The 20,680-nt window shown below is 41.2% G+C and overlaps 1 protein-coding gene across 2 annotated transcripts in view; it reads right to left on the bottom strand.

Moving 5' to 3' along the window:
- UBE2F (ubiquitin conjugating enzyme E2 F (putative)) overlaps nt 1-20,680 on the bottom strand; it is a 60,815-nt gene that overhangs the window by 25,443 nt on the left and 14,692 nt on the right. For both annotated transcript variants that reach the window (XR_010783952.1, XM_066553852.1), the window contains exons 5-7: nt 17,069-17,136; nt 13,603-13,673; nt 9,152-9,209 (exon numbers count right to left, since the gene is read on the bottom strand). Coding sequence is in view for 1 of the 2 variants with exons in the window: in XM_066553852.1 (XP_066409949.1) it covers nt 9,152-9,209; nt 13,603-13,673; nt 17,069-17,136 (197 nt within the window). In the remaining variant the exon portion in view is untranslated. The remainder of the gene's footprint in view (nt 1-9,151; nt 9,210-13,602; nt 13,674-17,068; nt 17,137-20,680) is intronic.

The raw sequence follows: 20,680 nt of genomic DNA on the forward strand, positions 1-20,680 counted from the left end.
CTCCAGGAGGGCTGCAGCCACAATTCCCATTGGATTTCTACAGGATCCCTGCTCCAGCAGAACTACCCCTGACACTCCAGGAGGACTGCAGCTACATTTCCAAATGAACTGCTACCAACAGGGTGTCAGGTTGAGTTCTGATTCTGGCAGTGTTGTTTTAGTTTACTGCATTGTTTATTTATCTTTTTATTTTCTTCCTTAGTAAAGAACTGTTATTCCTGCTCCCATATTTTGCCTGAGAGCCCCTTAATTTAAAATTTATAGCAATTTGGAGGGAGGGGGTTTACATTTTCAATTTTAGGGGAGGCTCCTGCCTTCCTCAGCAGACACCTGGCTTTTCAAACCTAGACAGCTTTGAAAACATCAATCTGCCAGCAGGGCTGGCACTGCCAGCCTTTCCAGCCTCAGCACCTTCTCAAATGTGGCAAAGACAGCAACTTTCAAACGTGGCAGCAGAGACACAGGAACTGCACAAAAGGGGTGACCCAGACATTTAATTCCAGTTATCTGGAAATTTTAAGATTCTAGTGCTGAGCAGTCACCCTCACTCCCAAAGAACAGCTCTGCCAGTTCCCTGGCAAGCAGGAAAAAAATGAACATTTCAATTTTAATTGTTTTATTATTCAATTATTTCAAAGAAGGGATGGAAATCGTTGTTTCACACTTTATTTAAGCCTCTGTGCTTGTTCAACTGCTGGAACAGACACCAGGCATAGCAGGGGGCAGCAGAGCATGGTGTTAAGGACACCTGTATTAATCCTAGGGGGAAATTATTAGTACAATGCAGTGATGTGCCAAAGTCACAGATTGAAGGAAGATTTGTTGGCATGGAGAGCAGCAAAAGGCAGGAAGGTCTCCATTTCCACTTGATTCTCCCACATCCAGGGATAAGAGAGTGCTTAGTAGCTCTGGGCAACCCGTCAGCCCCCAAAGGTCAGGAGCCCGTTCCACTGCTGCCCTCCAAGGCTGTTCTGTCCTTCAGGGAGGCAGAGTTACAGGACAAAATGACATTTTTAGAAGTTGCCTTCTACCTACACCATGGAACAGCAGGCTGCAGCTGCAGAACCACAACACTGAGCATTAAAACCACCCTGGACAGGTACAAGGCCACCTCTGGGGCCTGGCCATTTCTAACTCCTGAATGCCAAACCTGCATCCCCAGGGTTACAAACTGTCCACAGCACCAGCATGGCAGAGAAGGAACAAACCAGGAGCAAGACAGTGCCTTGTAAAACCCTCAAGAGCTCATTTTCTCCTTACCCTGAGCAGTGCTGAACCCCCTGCTCTGCCAGAAGTTCCCCAGACACCAGCAGAGCTCTCTCCAGACAAAACTCCTCCTTGTCCAAGACAAGCTCCAATGCCTCACACAGGCAAATGCTGCAGCTCAAAAAGGAGATGTGATATCCTATTTTCATGTTATATAATCAATTGTTCCCAAATTCTTATTTGTTGAACCCTGGTTTTAAAGCTTTGGGGTCCTTGACTCACTTGAGTTGGTTTTAGAGAGTTCTATTAAAAATAAAAAAAGAAACAGCAAACAAAAAAAAACCAACAAAAACCTTTGTACAGGCACAAGCTGTCAGAATGCTGTACATCTCCACTGCCATTCTAGCCATCAAAAAGCATAACAGGATTACTATTATTACTGAATAATTTACCTGTGAAAGTCTTAATACCATTTTTGATGTTTCCATCTATTCCAGTTTTATGATTTCCTAGATTCCTTTTATACCCTTGCATGGCTCCATAAGAAAATAATGCTAAATTACCACCAGAGGACAATTGCTTTTTGTAATGAGCTTGAAGCTAGGCTGGATTGAAGCCTAGGATATTGAGAAAGGGAAGTGGGATGGAACAGATGAGCAAAAGTGAAGCAAGTATTTGCTATCTGAAAAGCTCAACATTGTTGAACTGTAGAAATCACTCTGCACTGCTGACTTCAGCAGAGCTGCTGGCTGCAGGCAGAAAAGCCCAGCCTTGATGCTTGCTTTGGGTCTAACTAAAGAGCCAAAAGATTGTGCAAGCCCCTGAAGATCTTGTCAGATTTAACAGCTCAAAAACTTCTGTTCTCCTTCAGTATAATAAAGCATCAGGCTTGGCTTCAAATATTTACTGAACTTGTGGCTTAAATAGCCTGAAAACTAAATTAAGCCCATGTGCAGGAGTTTTTAAAGTTGATCTTCACAGGGAGGAGCAGAGAATGTTCATGGTGCACACCTTGACAGTGCTGCACTCCAGTGAGATCCCACTTGTACAAGATCACACATCTGCACCTGACAAAGCTGTTTTCTTTACAAAGCTGCTGTTCTCAGACTTCTCTGGGTTTAACATCAAACTTGCAGAGGACACTGCTGAGGGGCAGCCACAGAGCAAAGCTGAGAGCCTCTGCTTTTGGCCCAAACCTGCTTTTTGTGCTGGACCTGCAGCCTGGTGTTCCAGATTGCAAGGCAAGATGTTTTCCATTACCATCTGTATGGCAGTTGTCTTTTGATAAGTGGGCAGTTTGCCTTATCTCTCTCTGAGTGATCACAAACACCCCTCCCGGTGGGGGGACATTGCTGATAACAGACTATTGACTATTGAATGTCACTGCATGGCTGAAAAGAACTACAGCATCCCATTAGGAGAGGTGAGCCCAGGGGGAGGAGCCAAACATTCCTACCTGGATATAATCCAGAGGTTTTGGAGACACCAGCACAGCTTCTCCACTGGATTTCCCAGAGGAACAGCAGCTGCCTCTTCTACTGAGGTTCTGTCAGATCCCTGCTCCAGCAGAACCAGCCCTGACACTGCAGGAGGGCTGCAGCCACATTTCCAATGGGACTGCCACCAACACCCTGACCCACAGGGTGTCAGGTTGGGCTCTGACTCTGTCAGTGTTGTTCTACTGTACTGCACTGTTTATTTTATCCTTTTATTTTCTTCCCTATTAAAGAACTGTTATTCCTGCTCCCATAATTTTTGTTGCCTGAGAGCCCTTTAACTTAAAATTTAATGCAATTCTGGAGGGGGGTTCATTTTCTCCATTTCCTGCCTTCCTTAGCAGACTCCTGTCTTTCCAAACCAAGACACCTGGGCTGCCAAATTCCTTGAGCTACTGTACCTGGCTCCTGCCCCAGCCTGCCCAGGCTGTTCCCTGGGTGGTGTCCCAGAGGTTTCCCATCAGCTCAGATGCCTTTGGGAGTCCAAGGCAGGTCTGGGATATGCAAGTGGGTTTAATTTACATTTATTGTTAGTTCAGAGTAGCCAATGATGGTGTTTGAAATGAAGAACTGGGGTGCCCAAGCACTGCAGTACCTGGTTAAGTCCACAGTGGGTGAGGGGAACATGGAATAATGAGGGAAGCACACTCTGCTCCATGGCACTGCCACCACCCTGGGCTGGAGCATGGGGAAGTCAGTCAACACAGGGAAGTCAGAAGTCCAACAGACTGCTGTAAACACCCCTTTAGAATTGTCCCTTTTCATTCTGCACTATTTCTGTGCTGCATCTGAGTGAAAAGTTACACTAAACCCTTGCCCACAGATTTATTTACAGCATGCCAAACGAGCAGAAAAAACCTGCTGCTGCAGCAGTGTCTGAAGTTCAAGAATCCTCAAAATCCTCAATGCAGCTTTTGAAACAGCCTCTCCTGAGGCCAGGGAGTCTCAAAGCTTTGCATTTCTAGGAGGTCTTAACTGAGTCACTGATCTTGCCAAGGGACAGTTCTCAGAGCCACTTCACAAAAGCAATGCCACTGAAACCATGCCACACATGGGGCTCAGAAAGACAACCACAACCACTTCTGGAGAGTGAAAGCAAACATAGAAATTGCAAAATAGGATTAAATTAAAATTTTCCAGTTTACCTCACTGTTTTTGAGGTATGGAATTAATTAAGATTAAATTAAGATTTTCCTTTAACAGGCAAAGTATATTTAATACATTAATTTAAGAAGAGAGCAAACCAGACAAAAGCACCTAACAAACTTCCAATCAAAGAAATTCCCTTAAGGTGTCCAAGAAGCATTTCTGATCTAACAGACTGAACAAAACAAAGCTCATTGCTAAACAATTCTTTATAAACAAACAATTTAACCCAGTCAGATGAACAAAAGGAGCAGCAGTCATTTATACTAACCCATGTCTGAGGCAATTTTTTTTGGTTTGTTTTAAAAAGGGCTGGAAATGCCACTCTGAAGTCCAGTATGCTCTAGTCCAGGCCAGCTCCTGGGGCAGCTCTCTGCTGTCCTGTCTGCCTATTCACTACCTCAAGGTGGTTTTCCTCTTCCTTTTCCTTCTTCCACCATCTCTTAAAAACAAGCCCAGATTCTTCCTCTCTTCACTGCAGCCTAAAAAGCCAAGCATACTGCATCCCACCCTACCAACTAATCACTGGTGCTGGGGATCAAAAACAAATATTTTCCTTCCAGTGACATAGGCACTTTTTAGCTTATGAAAAAGCTTCTTCTCTCCTAAGCTGTCATCTCCCAAATAAATTCTCTTTTTATATGTCCTCTCCTGCTCCTCTCTCATCTTGCAAAAGTTGAAAATTATTGTTTCCACCTAGAAAAAGGTGATAAAGTGAATGCCACCTTTCTTCAGCCACCCACAAAAGCCACCTCAGCTGTCATGTGTCTGTCATCCCTGCCTGTGCTTCCCACCCAAACACAGCAGCAGCTCCCCACAGGGCTCTGGGTAACCTAAAAGGCACAAACTGCTCCAGTTAGCAAACACAAAACCAGGAGGAAGGCTGCAAAAGCATTCCTTTTGTACTGAAATATAGGAGGGGAAGGCAAACAGGACCAATGTGCTGTCCCAGAGCAGAGGAGCTGGGAGGTGCCAAGCAAGCAGAGCACTCCTCTCCCATCCCTCACTCTGTCACTGACTCCTTGACCCCTGTCCCCGTGGCTACTGCAGGACAAGTGGATAATCCTGGGGAAATTGTTCCCTGGGGAATTCTCTGTAACTTCTTCATGAACTACACCACAGTGATCTCAGCACTGAAGCCATCACCCTCTGGAGACCACTCTGCTCAGTGCATTAAATTGAATATTCAGAAATCAGCAGTTTGGGGAGAACAAGCATGGGTTAATTACAATTACTGAGGTATCTCAGCTCAACTCACTCACATGCCCATAATAACAGCTACTGCACCTACACCAAAGATTTGGCTTTGCCAGGGGACATTAAAGAGAGAAAATAAAAATTTTACTAAGCATTTCTGAAGCAAGAACTATTAGAAGACACTCAGCTCTATATTTTCACCAGCTTGGGCGTGTATGGAGGAGAAAGAAATAAATCACCTCTTACAAAACTGATAAAGCCAATTTATAATGAAGTCAAAATACAACACAATATCTCTTTGGAAAAATATTTCCTGAAGCTTATTTCAAGAAAAAAACTGAATGCCAGATCTGCACAGAAGATTGTCTTCAGCAGTTCATAGCTTCTTTTTTCAAAATACTGGGTCTGAAGTTGTTATCTAGAGCTTATTCAATTTTTAGAGGTGAGGAAGACACATAAAAAGACCAACTCCAAAAGAGGATTTGAATAAATCAATAGCTGTACAATCTTATCATAATGTTGAGAAAAACAGCCTGAGCAACAAGAATTAATGTAACATAAAGCATGCAGGTTTCTTTTTTCCCTTCATGCTCAAGACAGTGACAGTTACTTTACTGTCTGTTCCAAATGCTCCTCTACACTAATTACAGATGATTTTGACAGCAGACCATCTATTTTCCTTGAGATGATAGGTGAAACTTTTGTACTTTCAAAACTCCTCAGGTTGATGCTTAAACACTGAGGTAAACTGGGAAAATGAAGTCAGGACCCTCTGATTTATTTCTCCAAGAGATGAGTTTGACATTTGAATAATTCCAAATGAAGTCATTCCAGTGCCTGAAGACAACAGCAGAACCAGTGAAGCAAACAGGACAAAATGCTGCCATTTAGTATTAAAACATTAATTAAATAAGCAAGGCTCCTAAGGATCAACTCCAAGTAGCAATAGTTTAGTGGAAATGAGTCTTAATTCCTTTTAGATCAGGTAATCTAATAGCACAGACAGATATTTATTAGCCCAGGATCTGGAGTTATGGGAGAGAAATTCCTGAGAAAACAGTGGTTTCTTGGGGGGGGGGCATGAAAATCTGTCTGCAGATCTGTAGTTTAAGATCACCTGGATGTTTCCTGCTCCTGGCTCTCCCGAGAGCAGTAACACAAAAATGACAAAACCCAGCACTTGGAGCTATCTCAGTGAAAAAGTGAACTGCACATAACACCTAACAAACATGGAAAGGCTCCAGAAAACAGCCCAGCTAGCCGAGCCCAGCTGATCTCTGTGAGAACACAGCTACCAAAAGAAGAAAAAGGACAAACATTCCCTGTGAACATCCATCATATCTTTTTAAACACTGGCTTTGCTGTTCATATGCTCAGCCCTCCACAGAGTTGCCCAAGTGTGCTTAGATTATTTTTAAGGTCCATCAATCAGGCAGTGATTTATGAACCCATTTCCAGCTGCATTTAGTTAGAGATAACTGCAGAAGGAGCCTGACTTTTAGAACCAGTCAGGCATTTAAAATACACATCCACCTGTTCAGTTCTTAAAATCAATCACCTGAGATGTTTGCAGAGCAAAATGAAAACAAGCATTTAGGAAAACTGAGGAGTATTAAGGAGAACTAACTGAGCTAGGCAGGTGATAATCCTAGCAAATGAGGCACATGTTGGGGACTAACACAAGTCACTGAAGCACTATGGAGTTTGAAATTGAAATTACTGAAAGGTACAAAGCAGAGAAACAGCAACAGTGTGAAGTCATGTCAGGTATTTAAAAGCTGGTACTTCCAATGACATTAAAACAACCCTGAGAACAGAACAGAATTAAAGCCATCTATTTGCTTTCTGCCTAGGAAACTTTAATTTTGACCATCAAACCTAAAAACAGGAGAAAAGCAAGTTCAGACACTCTGAGCAGGGCCCAAAGTAACTGCAGCAGTCTGACTGCAGCTTTGTGAATAAGCTGCTTTAGAGAGGAAAGTGTGCAATAAAATGATGCAGAATGTGACAGAATGGAGACTGAAAGGTAAATAAGCTCCTGTTGCTAATTCAGGTTTAGCTACAAAGGAGCAGAAGGAACACAAAAATCACAAAGGAGTAGAAAATGACACAAAGATCAGCTGGGAAGCACTGCAGCAGTGCTCACACAAGCCACAGCCTGGAGACCAATCCCTACCAGAAATTATCTAAGGGTTTGGGATTCTGGAGTGCTTCTATGAATAAAAAGAAAGTGATTTTAAAAGTGTATATATATATAGACAGGCTGGCAGGGTAATGTTTTAAACCTGTTTCAGGGTAAGAGCCCAACTCTGCTCAGAACCTGATTTCAAAAAAGCATCTCATGCAGGAATTCAGAAATAGTACATTCTTTATTTCCCTCTCTCACACACAGGCTGCTCTTCACAGTGGTCCATGGAAATGTGTTCCCAAGCACAAAGAAGGGAAAAAAAGATAAAGCTCAACACTTGGTAACCTGAGGAGAATTCAATCATGGATGAGATGACACCAAGTGCAAAAAACTGCTGGGAAACAAAACTGAGTTAGGTCTTCCCCCTCTAAAGAATCCTCCACACTGCAAAAAAATACATTTTGTCAGGTAAGTTTTCCAGACAATTTAACAGATTTTCACTTTTATTTCAGCAATTTTTTTCATGTTTCTACTCATGTGATAATTAAAAAATATTAAAAAGGTCATAGCAGTTGATTTTGAAGGATTTTACATGTAAGAGCTCTGCTGTCACCACAAGGGTTCCAAAATGAGACACAGCCAAAAATTTGAGCCTTCTAAAGGGTTAAGCACACAAGCCCCACACATGCAGCTGGTTTGTGCACTGGGCTTCTCATGTGTATTCTCTATTTCAATGGCTTCTCTAATGCCCTTGGAAGAGTTTTTGTGGCAGAAGGACACATGCTCACTCTCAATTCATTTTTAGGAGTAGTTCAGAGTGCTTTATTGGGCAGGGCTGGGTGCTATTCCTCCAGAAAACCAGGCTGATTTCATATTATTGACAAGTTAAACACTGACTTTCAAGTCCATAACAGGCCAAGACTGGATTCCTGCCCACAGAGCTTCTGTGCAAATTCTCCCTGTTCCCCTTGTGGTGATGAAAAGCTGTAAAAAGTGAGCTCACGACTGTGGTGCTTCAATGTTCAAAAATTTAAAAATCCAAGGAGAATATCTGATTTTTCTCTTTTTGAAGTTAAGCTACTACTTCTTTTTCTCTTCCTGAATCTTTCATTTCAACAACCACAGTAAAAGCTTTTGTCTTTTGGGTTTCTTCTCCACTTGTATTAATTTTTAAGCTTAAAACTTCCTCTGAATGAAAATACAGGGACAGGAACAGAACTAGTTAACTTAAATTACTCAGTGCCTTGATTTAACCTGAGGTGAAAACAGAAACAAAGGGCAAAACAAAATCACACTAACTGATGGAAAAACAATAGGGAAAGAGTGCTTAAGAAAATCCACAAAACAACACACTCATTTTTACTTCCAGAAAGTCACATGCTCACCTCAGCAGAGATTTTACAGATGAAGAAAGTCACAAATCTCATTCACAGTGCCAAAGAGCAAACCAAGTATCAGATAAAGGTCATTTTCAATTTGTTTTCTTTGAAAGAGACAAACACCTGATGTGTACCCTTTATCCACCTAATGCTGTTAAAGCTCTGCAAGAAACAATTTTGGCAGCATTCCTGGGAACAGCAACAGGAAGATAAATGCCCTGCTCTGCTCAGGGCTCTGCACTGATTTTGTCTTGTCAGGAGTATCAATCCCATGGAAATTGCTGGGGTTATGGATTGCTGTACACAGGATGCTCTTGTGTTTGCTGCCAGGGTGAAAACCAGCACACCTTACAGAGTGTGGGTTCTCTGAGTCACGGCAACCTCCAAAACCTTGGAGCAGAGCAGGATTTGTGCAGCCACCCCAAAATTCCCCAAACATTTCTACAATCAGCACTGTACCTGCTCCACTGCTGCCAAAGACAAAAAAACCTCACCACAAAAACCTCCTCTTGGGCAAACCACATGAGCTGATGCAAGGCCAGGAAAGGGTTTTTAAAGATGTATTTATTTGGAAGGACACATCCAAAAGGTAACAGTACCTTTAAGGTTCTAGTTGGGGCCCAGCCAGTGCCATCAATTGAGTGTTCTCTCAATAAACTGGAAAAGAAAAACACACACATTACACAGAGCAACTTCTGCTTCAATTGTCTTTGTCAGAAAACTCCTCAGAAACCATCAGGAAGTAATTGCAAGATAAGATCTAATTCTTGCACTATTTATATCCAGGTAATGGAATTTTAAACCCCAGGAGTTGGGATGTCTGCCTAAAATTACCTTCTCCACATTGTCATTACAGAACTCCCCATCTGAGCCCAGCCTCTGTCAAAACACCTGAATTATTCTCCTCCAGCAGCACAAGTGTGACAGAAATGCTTGTGACAGGCTCAACACCGAACCCTTTATTTAATCCCTGATGCATTTTAGGACATGTTCATCTCAGGTGAAGAGACAGCCTTGCAGGGTGACCCATCTCTCACCAAAACTGGCACAAACCAATCGAAAAAAGGGTGTTTTGTGGAGGGATAGTTAATTAGCAAAGAGAGGATCATCCTCTATTCTGTGAAAGGACTTCAGCTTCTTACAGGTAAAGATAAGAAACGGAGAGAGTTTTAGTCTGTCTGCTCTGGAGAGAAAATTTCCTTATAAAAAATATATAAAAATATATAAATATAAATATATAAGATATACTTATATCTTGTATATTTATATTTATATATTTATTTTTATATATTTATATCTATATAGGATATAACTATATATATCTCATATATAAAATATATAATATATAAAATATATATTATATAAATATATAAATAAATATATTATATTATAAAATAAATGTGTTATATTTCTAGATATTATTTTATAAAAATAATATATATGTTAGAAAATATAACTTGAATTTCAATATGACTGTGAGTATATAAAATAGAGAATTTCCTAGATGCACACATCCAGTATAGATGTACCATATTATGGTACATATCGAGCCCAGTGAAGCTGCTGACCAATTTGCAAGTGGAAACCATTGAGGTGTTCAGGCATTTCTGGACCTTTCAGATCCAAACCTCAGCAGTTATGAGGAGGACATATATTGGGGATCAGAGCACAAGTGAGAAATAAGCTGAAGTCTTGCTCAGGAAAGTAATAATCTGAATGAAAACAATGTAAGAAACTCCTTGAAGCATCATTTCACAATCACACCTTCCTCTGTAAGGAGTCAGCAAAAACAACTCCCATAGCAAAGCACAGAAATTCCCCACCAGCAGCAGCTTCTGCTGCTGAAATGACAGGGTTAAAGTGAAATAGTTTAACTATAAGGTTTTAGCAATTCCCAGGCTAACATGCATTAAGTCATTTTTAAATTACAGTAGATGATTAGACCATACAGGTTATGTAGTTATTTAATGAACATGGCAAGTTTATATGCAAGGAAATTCAATCCTTGTTCAGTGCAGAGATCCTAGGAGCAGGATGATAACCTGGACAAGCCCATTCCACCTTAAGTGTGCTGCTCATCTCATTCCTGTGCCTTTCAAATGATAAAATATGCCATTACCACTTGTGCAACGTTCAGAATAACATCTTGTGGCTGCAGTTTGTCTCCATAATGCAAAAGCAAAAAAAGCTTTTTGTCTGTTCCTTATCAAACTGTGTGGCAGCACTTCCATTTGCCTTTCCATCCACCTGACTGGGAAATTCCAAGTGTGGGGGAAGTGAACACACTAAATAAAGTCAGAAAATATTCAGTGCCAGAGCACCTGAGCATGAGCTAAGCCTCATGGCCTCAGAGCTCTCCTGGCACAGCTCCAGCTGGGACACCACAGCCAGGACTGAGGAGACACCTGCACCTCTCTGAGCACTCTGGCAGGAAAGCAGGGAACACACATGTCACAGACATACTTTCTGAAAAATCCTTTCATTAGGATTTTTCTTTTCTCTTGAGAAGCTTCAGCTTCTCCATGTTTTGCTGCTTTGCAATGTGATTTGGAGAATTGTTTACCCAGCATGTGAAATTGTTTTTACTTGATGACCAATGACAGTTACCTGTCTTGAGGCTGTGAGCAGTCACAAGATTTTATTATCATTCCATTCCTTGCTTTCTGATGAAATCCTTTCTTCTATTCTTTAGTATAATTTTAGTAGATAATTTTCTTTTAATATAATATATATCATAAAATAATAAATCAGCCTTCTGAAACATGGAGTCAAGATTCTCATCTCTTCCCTCATCCTGGGACCCCTGTGAACACCACCACAGAACAGAGGTGTCCTTTGGCTTCACACTCCTCATTTGCTGATTTGTTTTTAGAGCAGCACATTCTTTCTTCTACAGATTGGCAATGATCATTAAACCCCTCAACAGAACCTTTCCCCAGATCTAAGGAGATCTCCCAGCTTATGATTACAAATCATACATCAGCCTGGGTTCCATGGGCAGAGTGCACAATCACTGCTTTTGAACTTTCAGTAACCAAAACAGCCCCTGATGTGACCAGTCAGCTGCTCAGCTTTCATTTCAACAAATACCTCCTCATTCTGGGAGTAACTCCTGCATGGCAGAAAGCTCTGAGGAATTGTTTGCTTTTTAAATAAAGGCATCTTTTAAAAAGCATCTCCTGAAAGTGGGAACTGTGTGATTGCAGTAAGTGTAAAACCTTCTGAAGCTCCATCTGACCCAAGCTGCAGCTTAAGTGACAACAATTTACTGCAAGGGAAGATCAGACTGGAGAAAACTCCACTTTTTCTATCCACATGTGCAGTGGAGGCGATACCCAGAATGGGCCAGACCTAATTAGGATCTGTCATTAATTATGGCCCAGGGTAACTGCAGTCCATAAAGCACAGAAAAACTCCACTTTTCCTGCCCAGAACTGCTACACTTGACCACAAGTTAACTGTTTAGAATGTTTCAATCCAGGGATGATTGTCAACCCACACATGCCACAGCATGAGCTATATGGGGGGGAAAGCACTGATGAAGATGATTTTCTGCTTTTAAAAATAACTGAAGCTATTTTAATGCAAAGACTCTTGTGTAAGTTGATTGCAGACACTATACATAGAATGCATTCTCTAACAGGCAGAAAGCAATTTAGTTATTTTAGTTTTTCCATAGAATGCCAGACATTTCCAGGGTTTGATATGTAGAGGTATCTGACAGTCCAAAGTGTTTCAGAGCAGATGCTGAAAGAATGCCTCCACTTCATTAGAATTATGATGCTCCAATCACCACATTCATCTCTTATAATTAAAATAATTTCCAGAGATGGAAAAGCTGTGGCTGCCCCATTCCTGGAAGTGCTCCAGGCCAGGCTGGATGGGTTTTGGAGCAGCCTGCTCTGCTGGAAAGTGTCCCTACCCAAGGCAGGGGGGGAATGGGATGAGTTTTAAAGTCCTTTCCAAGCCCAACCACTCTGGATGTTATGAATGCGAGGCTTTACTTCTTTACAGAAGATGCTGTGCTGTAGCTGGAGCTCCAGCTCTGGTTTGGTGCCTGGTATTTATACAAACACCTCACCTGCTCACTCCTTTACCTGCAGACAGAACATTTAAATTTCTTAATGCTGATGAGCCTGACCTGCCTAGGAAGGGCAATAAAAAACTTCATTTTCAGCAGGACTTTCAACACAGCACTAAAATGATTCTTCCATCTAGAGGAAAAATTCAGCTTCTCTTTAAGCACTGATTTGCTACACATGGTGACAAGCATGCAGGATTTTCAGAGCAGCTTTCAATCTCACTTATGGGCTTTGCTTCTGCTTCATCTGCTTTTTCTTCTGTGTGCTATTAACTTGAAAAATGACAGGCAAGCTTCTCACTTCTGTTTCTGTTTGGTTTCTGGCCAATTTCACCATCAGGTGTTGAGGATGAAATTGCAAAGTTTCACAAATTCATTTGGAAGAGGAAACATTTACTATCAAGGAAAACCACCCAGCAAGAGAAGCCTCTCTTGCAAAGTAAAGCTTTCAGGTTTCATATCCTGACTTATCCTGACCCCAAACCTGCTTTGTTATAACTGGCACATGGGTCTTATCACTGGATATTAAATATTGTAATTAACAAACAAAGAAAAATTACTGTCAAAGTTTAAGGAACACTTTTCCTTCCTTTTTGAAATAAAAAGAATTTTCAAGCTCTTAACACGCTTGGCATTAAATGGTAAAGCCTCCCTCAGGGCCTGAGGATGATTCAGTAATGAGGCAGGGAAGAAAAAAAACCAAATACATTTTGTTTAGGATAGAGTTGATATTTTTACCTCATTTTTTGTTCTACAAGTAAAACAAAGTACTAACTCTGAACCTGAAAACCCAGGCTCTCCATGGTCCTACAACACAGCAAGAATGAGACTTTCAGTAGGTTTTCATGCTCCTAAAAGTGAAATGCAGAATCAGCACAAAAAAAATACTGTCAGGACAGTTACATCCAATATTTTATCAAACAGAGAAACCTCTAAGGTTAAAAAACTCCAACAGAATGTTGTTCCTACCTTAGGCAGATTTCTCCTGTCTCTGTAATGTTTGGGTGCCAGATTCTTGTCAAACATTTTACCTTTGGAGGCTGCCAGGAGAGAAAACAAATTACTGTGTTATCCTTTAAGATAAAAGCCTGTCATAACTCATAAAACAGAAAAAGGCAAATAGATTTGTATGGATTTGTATGTTTAGGGCAACAATGCATCATCTACAAGAGTCAAAATAGACTTCCCTGCCCTTTTAGCTTTTCTCAACTCTTCATAAAAACCAGGCTGGTATTAGGATTTTCCTTAGAAAAAAGAAAATTTAAGAAAACCTTCCTTCATGGAGAACACTCTAAAGTCATTCAGCTTCTTCATACTTAACTGTTAAGACAATAATTTCAACCAAAAAACTTCACCAAGGCTTGTCCAAACCAGGGATTTGTTAAAAAAAAACAGAAGAGGATGCAAAGATAACAAAATAACTAATAATAAAAATAAATAAATAAATAATAAAAAATAAATAACTTATTTTAAATACAGACCCTCCCGTTCAAAACTGAACAGCTGAATTTGAGGCACTAAAATGAAAAGCCACAGGCAAGATCACCAAACTTCTGAGTGTCATAGTGGGGTTCTGAAGTACAGATTTTTCAAGTACAGTCTCCTCTGCTCTAGTTTTGTGAAGTAAATAAAGAGTGGGACATAAAAATGTCAGTAGCTTAGCAACAGCACGTTGCTGCATCCCTGCTCTCGCCATTAGGACGTGCAGCTTTCAATCAGGCAGATTATTTCTGATGGGAAGTGTCCTGGAATCCATCAGCTCACACCAGCACCTTGCAGAACTTCAATTAAATCCCAGATTATAAATGTGGAGTCATCTCTCCCTCCACTTTTTCCAAGGATGTCTTCAATCAAGAGGCAAAACAGCTCCAAGAGCTGCATTTGTATGGCAGCATCATGTGGTTTATCTCATTTTGTTCCCAACTTCCCAATTATTTTTTTTAAGAAACTTTTTAAATTAAGACTCCTTGGAAGAGGTAAGAAAATATGCATGGCACTGAGACCCCAAAAACAGACCTAAAAGAACATGTTCTAGGAAAAAAAAAACACTGATCAGCACAACAAATCTAGGATTGATAATGCAGATTTTGCCTTTCCTCCACTTCATTTCTGTGCAATAACTCAAGGAACATCAGTCATTAAGTGGCTCACAGAAAACAGCCTCAATCTTTTTAACCTCCAAAACACCTCAGAAGTTTTCTAACAGCACAAGCTTTTCATTAGCTACACTTCACATTGTTTTGAAAGATGGTGTCTAGTTCTCAAGCAAGGCAAAGCAGCAGAATTTATTCCATGCCATTAGATCAAGATAAAAGAGTAAATTTCTACCATATGCACCTTCAAACAGGGAATGTATTGATGAGTCAAAAAAAAAACCATTTATGGAAACTCTTTTAAAAAAATCCCCAAATCCTCACAGTGAATTAATTGGTGTCTCTTTTTTTGTACTCTGGAAACAAAAGAATTCCTTTATCCTTTCAAAGTGATTTTCACTGCTCTAAGATAGAAAAACCCACTCCTGACAGTAAGACAAAGGTTTTTCTCTCTCTCCTTTTTCACTTTTAGACACACAGGACAACTGCAGCACCGCCATAAAATTCATCTTCAGACAAAACCTCACCTTGGAACTTCTTCCAAGTAATTTTTGAACCCTCCCTGGACCAGCAGGTCCAGAGATTTCCTCAGGATGATGTTCTGTGAAATTCTGCACAAGAGAGCTCCCCAAATCCATTCATTTCCCTGCTCAAACTCCTCAGGTAGATGCAGCCTCAGCTGGGGGGCACAGCAGTGACCACATTCACTTCCTTCTCCATTTTCAAGCAGCCACTTCTGCTCTGGGATGCTTTATTTAAAATGAGCAGTTTTGGTTCTTGATAAATCAGCACTCTAAAGAGACAGGTGTACCAACAGATCTTGTATCTTGTTTTCATTATGTATTGCTTAGGTATTTAATGTGATCTCTCCACTAGTGAATAAATTTACCTGGAGAAGGAATGTGGCTCCTGAGAGAAATCTGGAACCAAAGGTATTTGAAAAGTCTTCTCTGGACACCAGCTAATCCCAAAGCTAAACCATTCTGTTAAACCAGCCTGCAACTGCAGCTCCTCTGTTGACAGTTTGTAAAAAACCATTTTACCCAGGAGGAAGGACAGCAGAGGGACACAGGTTTCCCCTAGAGAGGATACAAGTTCCTGGGGGTGAACTACACTCCAGCCCTGAGATATTTCCTGCCACTTTCCAGCAGCAGTTTCTGCAGAACTGCTCAGACTGGCTGAAACTGAACACTACACCCAGCAAAGCACTGAGAGCTTTGGCTGCAGGCCACAATACCAGATCTTCCAAATTGTTCCTCTTTATTTATTTTATGCTCCTCCACTATACCACAATTCCACAGATCCATTCCTTTGGCCAGTGCAGGTGTGTGTCCCAGCCTTGCCTGTGGGCTGAGAGCCCTGGCAGGTCTGCAGAGCCCTCCTGAAAACAGGAGAAAACTGTCAGTCCCATTCTGCCTGGCAGGAAACCAACCACAGCTCAGCATAATTCCCTCAATATTTGGATTAATACTGCATTAATAACCTGACCACAATCCAACATTCAACCTCCTGCATTGTTTCAAAACTTTTTATTTTTGTATTGGATAAGAGGTGCTCAAATTTAAAAATATTTAATTAACACTTGCTGTAGATTTTCCTGCCCGTGTTGAGCAGGGAACAATAACAAACCAGACACTTTATAGTTATGGAAACTGAGAATCAAAAAACTCAGATCAAACACTTTCCTGCAGCAGTGTTGTTTGGGTGAACAACTGGAATACAAAAATCAGAGGAAATAAAATGAATACACAGAAGTTATTAAGGGTGACCTCTGCCACAGTATGAAATTCTTTGGTAAAGTTAAGGGGAACTTCAAACATCCCACAACCAAACCCACACAGCTGCAAACACTACCTAGCTGTGACTGCCACTACTACACACAGATAATGCTGGATTTAGGCTCAGCTGAACAGGAACCAAAGATCTTCCCTAAAACTCTTCTCCAGGATCCTCTCCTACACATTCCTCAGCCTCTCTGCAAGAACTCTGAACTACCAACACCAAAGTAAGACACCAAAGCAGAAGAATGTGAGGAAAAATTACAGAATTTTTTACCTTTTGGTCCACTTATTTCACTCTTAGATTTATAACTTTTTAATGAGAATAATCATTAAATGCAGGTGTCATGAATAATTAACGGAAGAGAGCAGAACCTCAGCCAGAAGGGAAGGACACTCAGGTTTGGCTCATCTGCACTTCCAAGAGCTTCTGCCAGACAGTTGCAGAGATTTATTTTATTAAGAGACAGAAGATCCTTTCTCAATGCCAAGTTCCCCCAGAAGTCCTGTTACCTGCAAAGAAAATCTAAAATGACAACTATGAGACTAAAGACAAATACTCACCACCATATTGTAGGCATCAGGAACTTCAGTTTCAAACTGAAACTTTCCCCCTTGGTAATAGCCCTCATCTAGAAAAGGGAAAACAAGGCAAATAGTTAAATAAGAGAAAAACACCAAGATTGAAACAACAGCACAGGATTATTACCATCAAACACTTCAGCTGCCACCTAACCCAAGCAGTGTGTGAGCATTGTGTCCTGCTGCACTCCCAACATTTCTACAGCAGAAATCTGAAGTCAGGAGAGCCAACAGTCCCAGAAAAATCCCCCATCCTGACCACAGGAACAGAGACACCCAGCTGGAGGAACCTTGCACTGAACTTCTCACTGTGGGAAGCAAATCCTGGCACCTGGCAGGCAGCACCACATCAGAGACCCTTGGAATGAGCTGGAGAAATTCTGCAATTGCTAAAGCATTGCTGGATGCTGCTCCAGGACTGAGCACATCTTCCCAAACCTGTGCTGCTAAAGCATTGCTAAACCCTGCTCCAGGACTGAGCACATCTTCCCAAACCTGTGCTTCTAAAGCATTGCTAAACCCTGCTCCAGGACTGAGCACATCTTCCCAAACCTGTGCTTCTAAAGCATTGCTAAACCCTTCTCCAGGACTGAGCACATCTTCCCAAACCTGTGCTGGCAACCCTGGTGAGTAGTACAATGCTGTGTGCAAGGAGTTTCAGAGTGTCCTTCAAGAAAGGCAAGCAGGCTCTTTCACTGTCATTATCTTACTGGGATGTATCTGCTAGGAACACGTCTGCCTCTCTGCCAAACTCAGTACTGAATTATTAAAATGGCTAAATTTTCAAATATGACATATTAAAAGATCTACTTGCATTTAAGCAGGGCTAATAGAATGGGATGCCAGAGAGACTGCAACTCTTGAAATAGCTGTGCTGCTTGGAAGTTGAAACGCTTGCAAGTGATCTGAAATGCACCTGGCATTGCCATTACTGAGGTTTCTCATTAAAAAGAAGGAAACAGGTACCCAGCCCACAGTGGGGGTTTGAGATATCTGAGGGATGCTCTGGCTCAAAGCACCCTGAGCACTCCAGCCCCAGTGAAGGCCAGGAGGGCTGGCTTTTTATATTTCTTAAACCAACACTGCAAAGAAATGTTCTGTGAAACAATCCAGACTTTACAGAAAGACTAAGAAGAATTTTACTATTATCTGGCTTGTTCCAAACCACAAAAAAAAAACCCTAGCTTGTCTACTGTAGGTCATCAAAATCCTCCTTCAGGTTGCTGCCTCCTGATCTGCTTTTTAAATCTATTCTCCATCCCCACTCCAATTCAATTCTGAAGTGAGCTGGATTTATTAAGCAATTTTAGGCATGCTATGCTTTACCAGGAAGTGAAGGGACATGCACTGATTTTTCTAGGAAAAAAGCAAGAGAAAAGCATTTCTCTTTTGTTGTTAAATATACAGAGACAAAAATCAGTGAACAAAGCCTTTACTGAAGAACAGGAAGTAAGAGGTGAGTTACAGGGATAGCCTTTGGTAAAACTGCTCCCTGTCAAATGTGCAATGCCCTCAGAGTGAGACACTGCTCCAGAAAGGAATCCTTGGAAAATGGTCCAATATCCCCAGGAGCTCTAACACACATTTATCCAACAGAACACAGCTGACTGCACTTTATCCACCATCTAGCACTAGAATACATTCGAAGCAAGTGTCAGGAATGATCACATTTCCAAGTACAGAAGTTCTTTTCCTTGGCTTAATTTCACTAGTTCCTTGATTGGCTGGGCTTGGAGCAAAGCATGCAGCAGCTCTTCACATTCCACCCCTGCTAAAATGAAATAAATGCCTGCTGATGGATGTATCCATCAGTGTTTTATGTCAAAGAAAATCCCCAGGTTTAATGAACACTCAGTGTTCTGCAATGGCTGTCCAACAGAAACACTCAAGAACTTTCAGATCAGGTCTGCCTCCAAGACAATTCAATATTCATCACTGCCTCACATTACAACTCATTTTATATTCTGGTTTTACACCTTGTCACCAATCACTAACTGGGTAAGCTACTGGCTCTGCTATCAAATTAGCAAGGACATATTTACACAATTAGGAGAGCAAGACATCTCTCCTCCCCTCTTTTATACAATTGGGCCTCTGTGCTCCTAAAGCAACAATCAAGCTACTCATTACCAGTCACTCAAATATATATTAAAAATTCTGGAGAGCCTCAGTACCCAGCCAGAAATCCTGCACTGCATTAACAAGATAATTCACAATGAAGTCATCTTTCAGCATCTCAAGTAAATAGGTTCTCAGACTGAGAGAGAAATCCTCAATTTTTTAGGCATGGAAAAGTGGTGGGAAAAAAGTTCTGGCAGAGTTAACAGTGAGGAAAGAGCTATAAATAAACCCATCAAATGGAACAGCTTTAACACATAACTTAGGAAGTTGGCCACAGGGACTTTTGCTAAAAAGGGAGGATGTCTGAGCCACAGTTTTCCTCCTACTGCTTAAATTTATGTCTTCAGGCTGTATTAGCAGAGCAAGCATCCCTCCCACTTCAGCCTCAAGTTTCATTTCCAACAACCTGACTAAGCTTGTGTTTGTAGGGTGTTTTAATGGCTGAAAGAGCTCTGGAAAACACTTAACCAAATTATTTCCTCACTTTAGAAGAAAATGCAAGACAATTAAGGCAGGCCACAAAGGATGCACTTTGCATAGCTGCTCTCTGAATCAGCCATGCTCACCAATATTTGTGGGCATTTCACCAGAAAACAGTGCCTTTATTAATCCCCCTGAGTGGCACTCACATATCCACACCATGCCCAGACTAGTCCAACAGCCTGGGAACTGAAGGGAAATTGCATTTACTGCATTTACTCTTCTGGGTTTTTAGCTACCTAAAGTCACCTGCTTTATTCTTCTCCAGGTCATTACCATGATTTTAACCCTCAGCTTCCAATTTTGTGCTCCAAATACCAGTGCAGCAAGCCTGGATTCTAAACATCTCCTTATTTTCCCCCAGATTTTCATCCAATATGATACTGGTGCAAAAATAAGAACAGAGGCAATGGTGGCACAAGGGTATTCTTCAAAGGCAGAACAAATGTTTCAGATGACAAAAGGCAAGAGAAGCTTCAGACAGCAGAGAAAACAAGCAGTGTCTGCCTGGGGAACAGGGAGTTTGTCCACTGCAGCAGAAAAATCCAAGTCTGAGCCATTTTCTATCCACTGATAGTGCACTGCAGAAAACTGGAGCATACAGAGATTGGAATTCCTTTAGTTATATAAAGCAGTCCTCATCAAGATTTTCTAAAAAATCATTTGAAATTAAAAACTTGCCATCACCAGGATAACTTTGCCACATTAAATACCGGCTGAGAAAGGTTTTTGTGAGAGGTGCTGAGCAAGGGACCTGAAAGGATTTCTGCTTGGTGGTCAAGTTTATTTTCTTATTCAAATTAGTCTTTTTGGGAAAGCCTAAGGAAGCTTCTTTTACTGTCCTTTCAGGACCAGCCACATTCAAAATGACAGCAGAGAACAAAGTCAAGATTCATGCAATACTGTTCAGACAATCCAAAAAGAGTTGGCTCAAGCCTGCTCGAGCCATAAAACTTCTGTGACAACCACTCTGCTGCCTCAAGACAGAAAACC

Source organism: Molothrus aeneus, chromosome 7 (genome assembly GCF_037042795.1).
Source record: "Molothrus aeneus isolate 106 chromosome 7, BPBGC_Maene_1.0, whole genome shotgun sequence".
NCBI lineage: Eukaryota > Metazoa > Chordata > Aves > Passeriformes > Icteridae > Molothrus > Molothrus aeneus.